Genomic DNA, 6,000 nt, shown 5'->3' on the forward strand with positions numbered 1-6,000 from the left:
ATGTTGGATGGAAAAACACAGGAGAAAAACACAGAAGAAAAAATCGGATGGAAAAACCTAGACGAAAAACACAGTAGAAAAACATAGAGAAAAAAGTCAGATGGAAAACCCAGAAGAAAAACACAGAAGAAAAAATCGGATGGAAAAACCCAGAAGAAAAACATAGGAGGAGAAGAAAAACCCAGAAATGAAAATCAGAAATAAAAACACTGAAGAAAAAAAAAACACTGAACATTGCTTTTGGATGTCCTTCGATTCTCCATAGAAAATAGTTTAACAAGAAACTCCTAAAATACCTTTCAAATCTCTGAGCTCGATGTTGTTGCATAGCTCCAACAAATATATTTGTTTAAATATTCCAAAATGTTCAAGAATCATCATGAAAGTCAAATCTTAGATTTTCATTTCTAAAGCTAGCAACGAGAAAAACTTTGAAACGAATTGATTTGTGCACACCTTTAGGCTTTACGGATACGATGTCGCGGTTTGCAGATGAAGAAGAAGACGAAAATGAGATGGTTTGAGAGAGAGAGAGAGATATTGAAGATGAGCTGAAAATCAGAAATCCAAATAAGTTAAAATCGGGTAATGGGTAATACTCGTTTTCGATTTTAACCGTAAACGGGTCGGGTTTTCGGACTTGGCTAATTCGAAAAACAGGTCAGGTCGGGTTTACGGGTTTTTTTGTTCAGGCCTAGCTTTATGTTTAGACAATGAGATGGTGTGGATAGAGGAAACTTCATACTTCATTTCTAATAATTTGGAGAATGATAATTTGTATAATGCTTGAGTTTATAAATGGAATATAGAAGAATTATTACTTAAAAAATGATTTCACCCTCTAACTTGATTTTTGAATCTTAACGGGAGTGATATTGAACAATTGGGATGAGATGTGATGTAATAAAATATTGAGTTATTTTATTGTCAAGATGTATATAGAACATACCATCTAAATTACTTAAATTATAAGATTTAATTTGTAAAATTTAAATTTAAAAATTATATTTTAAATCAAATTATGTAATATAAAAAAATTTAATAAATATGTTCTACAAATCAGCTGAATAGAATTTTTCAAAGCATTTTACTATGGTCCAAATAGCTAAATCCCATATAATTGGGGGTCAAAATAGCTAAATCCCATTTTACTGTGGTCCAAATGGCTAAATCCCATACAATCCAAATAGCTAAAGCATTTTACTCTGGTCCAGTCTCGTTTATGAAACCTACCCGATTATTCCCAATCCCAAAACGGATTTGCTTACACTCAAAACTTTGAACACTTCGATCAGGAATGTGATCAATCTCTCTGTCAACTTGATTCGAGAAAGCTAGGGTTTGCGTCTTTTAACTTCTATAAAAAAAATTTTAAAAAAACTTTGGTTACCAGGCGCCATGAACTGCGAAGTTTGCCAACTCAAAGAATTGGTAAGCTTTCCCCCCAACAAGCACACACACAAAGAGTCAAAGAAAATCATTAGCTTTATTTTATCTGTCTATATTATAGAATTTTGTGTTTTTTTTTTATCAGTGAATTGCTATCTTTAATAAATTATTGTTTATAGGAAGTGGAGCACTTCGAGATAGGGGAAGTTCTACGCTGTAAGATACCGTTTCAAAATTGGCCTGCCTTGTTGAGTTGTTTGTATATGTAACTACCGTTGAGCCTGTTTCTGTTACTATATTATGCTTTTGGTTCTTCAATTTATAAAATTTGGGCAATTTTGCTGGATCCCAGCATCAAGTTTAATTTTATTTGCATAATAATTACGGGTATATTACTAATTTGAAAATATGTTACCAGTTACTAGACGGTGTTATTGGATAATTTATAGTTTCTTGTAATGCTAATTTGGCAGTCATTGTTCAGAAAAGGAAATGGGTATTAAGATTATGAAGTAATTTAAGCTTAGAAGTGAGCTGAACGTGGTAAATTTTTGTTTTTTTGTTAATGCTCTTCATTTGGACTCAGTATGTGCTTTTGACATGTGTATCAGAGTCTCAGACCCTTTTGCATTTTTTTTTTAAGTTTTTATGTTACTTAAGGATTAATTTTTAGGGTGAGTTGCATCATTATTTGTTCAACTTCGATGGGTGTGAAATGGGTTTTGAAAACCATTTTTATCAATATGTCATACTTTCAGAGATATTGAAGATCAGGGGATGATGTTGATAGAAACTTGTTTATAGCATCATAGAAGGATGTTATGTCTAAGCAGATTAAAATATGATGCATTTTTGTGTAACGCTTATTTTCTTCTGCACGATGCTCGATGATCAAACAACAGAAAAATGAGAAGACTACTTGGAGTTTTTTTTTTTTTTTTTTTTTTTATAAGAACACTACTTGGAGTATTCTGTATGTTGTACGTGAATGATGATTGATTAATTATGCACATGGCTATGTTCATGTTTGGAATTGAGATTATTATGGTTATATGGTAACACAGCATGTCCGATTGTTTTTTTTCCCTGTTACAAGAAATCTGTCTTTGTAAAGTTGCACGGTGGTATTTATACCGTGATAGCTTTATTTTTAGCCATGCCTTTTGCATTCTTCAGTAAGATCTTTAATTTCTTACCCCCCCCCCCCCCCCCCCCCCCCCCCCCCCCCCCCCCCCCCCCCCCCCCCCCCCCCCCAAAAAAAAAAAAAAAAACACTACTTGTTTTCATCTTATGTGACATATCAGTGATAATGGGTGCAGGCATACTACACACAATCTTGTTTCATCGGGCTTTAGGTCTAGTGCGGCCCAAAGACATTGATTTGGAACTTTTTGAAATTACATATGTAAGTGGTTTAGAATTTCTTCTGTTTATTGGTTGTTCTTAGTTGTATGCATCTTCGTTTGCCATGTGTTTGGAGTGGTGAAGGCTCACTTAAGTGATCAACAATCATGCATTCCCCTTCTTATTAGATGTGTAAGAATAGCTCACTAGTCTTAATAATGTTGTGCAACGAGTTCGCAGTGAAATATGCATTCACTTACCTATATACTCGAAGACATTGTTAGATGTCATTGTAAATCATGTTGCAATCTACACTGCATATTCCCACCTGTTTTGACACAAGAAACAATAAAATTTCTACTTTTTCATTATTAAGCTAGGCATCTGGTTACCTCTTTGAGTTGGACCTTTATGCAGTTATCTTATAGCATCACATCTAATGTATAGTATTTTTTTTTTTTTTTTTATATCTATTTAACCTTGCATTTCAGTCCTTTCGCTATAGCACTTTCATTGCTCGGTTGTAGAATTAAACTTTCCTATTGTATAGGTGCAATGCGGAGATGTGGAACTTGAAAAGAAAATAGATGAGAAGATTGAACAGTTCATTAGCTGGGTAGAGAAACACCCAAACAAGAAAAGTCAGGTCTGTGATTTTCCAGTGGCTATAAGTGTTACATATAAATACGATATTTGAGTAATTTGTGAATATCCTATGGATCTTCTTTATAAATTTATAGAATGCTCTTGAAGGTCAGACTGTCAATATTTAAAGTTCTACCGGCCACTTAAAATCTCTTTTTTTTTCATGATGGTTCAATCATGTTTTATTTACCATAGACACAGTCTGGTTTAGGTGTATAATGCATATCTAATGTTCGTTTTAGTGGAAATGCAAAATTTGGTCTCTTTCCTAGGATTTGGGATTTTTTGCTTCAGAAACTTCTATTATCACTTCATTTCATGTTGCATATTGTCATATTTTTGTTTATCTTGCATTTTGGCATTTAGGCTAGCACATTAAAGCATTTTTGTGATGTGCAAATAGATTCTATAACTGAAAGTGACTTACATTGGACTTTTGCATCATACATTTTATTTTATTGCCAGAGCTTGTCACATTTTATGTTGTCAAGATGTTGTTGTTTCTGCATTTTCCCAACAATCTCACCAATTTTACCACTTTAACAATGACGCAGATATGCTTATCTTTCTATGAAGTGAAAAACAAACAGCCTTCTTGGTGGACTAATAAAATTGAACGCCTATATTGGGAACAGTGGTATATCAATTTGAATGTGGCCCAACACACCAAAGCACATTCTAGCAAGTCTCATCATTCCAAACTTGTGGTTGATCCAGGAGGTACAATTCCTATTGTTCAATGAATTATAGGTTTTCTAGTGCTTTGCACTTCCTAAGGTATCTGATATCCTTTTTTCCTCATTCTATCTGAGTGCAGAGAGTGCAGTAGAGGAGAGAAGTGTTCGCAGAGCAGCACTTGAAGCATCTCTCCGTGAGGTAATGTTTCAAATCATAAAATTTGCAAATGAGAAGAAGGATCATGTTCCTCCCATACCAAATCGTGAAGGCATTGTCTCTTTTCCCTATGAAATCACTATCCCAAGGTGAGTTGCCTTTTTGTTTCATCTCATTTCGGTGGTGTCCCTATTAATTTAGTTTTTTAATGTTTTTATCTGAAATCTACATATTTTAACATTTTCATGCTTGCCTTTTAGCCTTTCCTAGCTTGTATTTAGGTGTTCTCTCTTGTATACTTCCTATGTACTTGGGCTATGCCAAGTAAAATTCTCTTATTACTTTATGTTAGTTCAGTATCTGTGCCTGTATTTTGTTTCAGATAGTTTAATTCCTACAACAAGGAGGATAGGGGTAAGATGTCTTTTTTTTTATTATAAGTAGGGGTAAGATGTTTTGAAGGCATGAATTGGTGATTTATGTTTGAGGGCGTCCAGGAAGAAGAGTGGCTACAGGAAATTTTTGTGCAGCAAACAAAAGATGGAATTGTATCATAGTGATGAAGTGGCTGTACATATGTGGTTGGGATAATCTGAATGGAATGACATAAATTTCAGGGAAATTGTTGACACAGTCCATTTTTTGTCAGTATAATAAATTATATGATTAATATAAGAGGTCATGGACGTAGATCCAGCTTGAGGAGTAGTTGTCAACCCCTCCCTTCCCTCCCCCCACCCCACCCCACCCCACCAAGGACAAAAACAAAACTCCGCTTTTTTTTCAAATTCCTTCATAGTTGGTATGAAGCCTGATAGTTTGTTGCTACAGTTACTAGTAACATGAAATAACTTATATACCAGAGAAAGGCCATTCAAAGGCAGATATCGATGGCTATGTTATGGTCTCTGATCCTTGGTCCGTTGGTCATGCCTACAATAGTAGTTTATTAAATTATGGTATGGTTCTTTAAAGTATAGATAGATGCTTTAGAACTCAAACACAGTTTCCCTCCTGAAATAAGGCCATATAATATGTATTTACTGAATTTAGTGAAGTTGGGAATTGAAATGCATGTGGTAAAAATCAATGACCAAAAAGATTTCATGTGATGACGTTGCTGTATCACTTTCTGTCTACTTGACCTACAAAAGCCATCCATTCTTCAATACCCACAGATTGGCTCTTGGCAAGCTATTCTTTAGTTGATAATGAGTTAGTTCTGTTTCTTCAACTTCTTTTTTCTATTTATTGTTCTTCTGAACTAAAAACTGCATCTTTGTAAAGGGGCATTTAAACTTATGTGCTTGGAGTTACTTATCAAAGCCTTAAAAAAGGAATATCTACGGGCTTAGGTTGGAGATTTAGTGACTGCCTTTCATGCGTTTGATCTAATAAGGTGTTGTTTCTTAGAAGCATCTCTGATAGGAGTTTCTGTTCATAATTGGAATTTTGAGTTTATGTTCTGCCTGAATTGGCCAGTTCATCAGATTCTGCATTTGGAATGGACATGATCAAGAAGATGCTCCAAACCGGGCATCCAACCATGCTCAGCTGATTATCAAAGTGCATAAGCTCGACCACTTATTCCGGTTGTGTTTCAGAAGTAAGATGGATTCTTATGTTTATGATATCTCAAGACATGTATATATGAGGTGGTTAAGCTGATGTGCCCAGAAAAGTTTTGATTTTCTGAACAGAAGTTGATCCTAGGAGCATTTACATTTTAAAGATTAGTTATCATTGTAAAATTAATTTTCTGGTATAAACCAGCCGGTCTCTTTTGCA

The 6,000-nt window shown here is 34.5% G+C and overlaps 1 protein-coding gene across 1 annotated transcript; it reads left to right on the top strand.

Annotated features, from left to right (window-relative positions):
• Window positions 1–1,180: 1,180 nt before the first annotated feature.
• LOC121247543 (autophagy-related protein 101-like) lies at window positions 1,181–6,000 on the top strand. The gene is made up of 7 exons (XM_041145898.1): window positions 1,181–1,431; window positions 1,569–1,605; window positions 2,709–2,794; window positions 3,284–3,379; window positions 3,933–4,098; window positions 4,196–4,361; window positions 5,695–6,000. The coding sequence occupies exons 1-7, from the start codon at window positions 1,399–1,401 to the stop codon at window positions 5,768–5,770; spliced, it is 660 nt and encodes a 219-aa protein (XP_041001832.1). The 5' UTR covers window positions 1,181–1,398; the 3' UTR covers window positions 5,771–6,000.

Source organism: Juglans microcarpa x Juglans regia, chromosome 1S, assembly GCF_004785595.1.
Source record: "Juglans microcarpa x Juglans regia isolate MS1-56 chromosome 1S, Jm3101_v1.0, whole genome shotgun sequence".
Lineage (NCBI taxonomy): Eukaryota > Viridiplantae > Streptophyta > Magnoliopsida > Fagales > Juglandaceae > Juglans > Juglans microcarpa x Juglans regia.

Bases quoted from the DNA above. Each gene is read 5' to 3' on its own strand.
- LOC121247543 (XM_041145898.1), top strand. From the start codon at position 1,399: ATGAACTGCGAAGTTTGCCAACTCAAAGAATTG. The intron at 1,606-2,708 runs GTAAGATACCGT...TAATGGGTGCAG, and splicing joins GATAGGGGAAGTTCTACGCT to GCATACTACACACAATCTTG. The intron at 4,099-4,195 runs GTACAATTCCTA...ATCTGAGTGCAG, and splicing joins ACTTGTGGTTGATCCAGGAG to AGAGTGCAGTAGAGGAGAGA.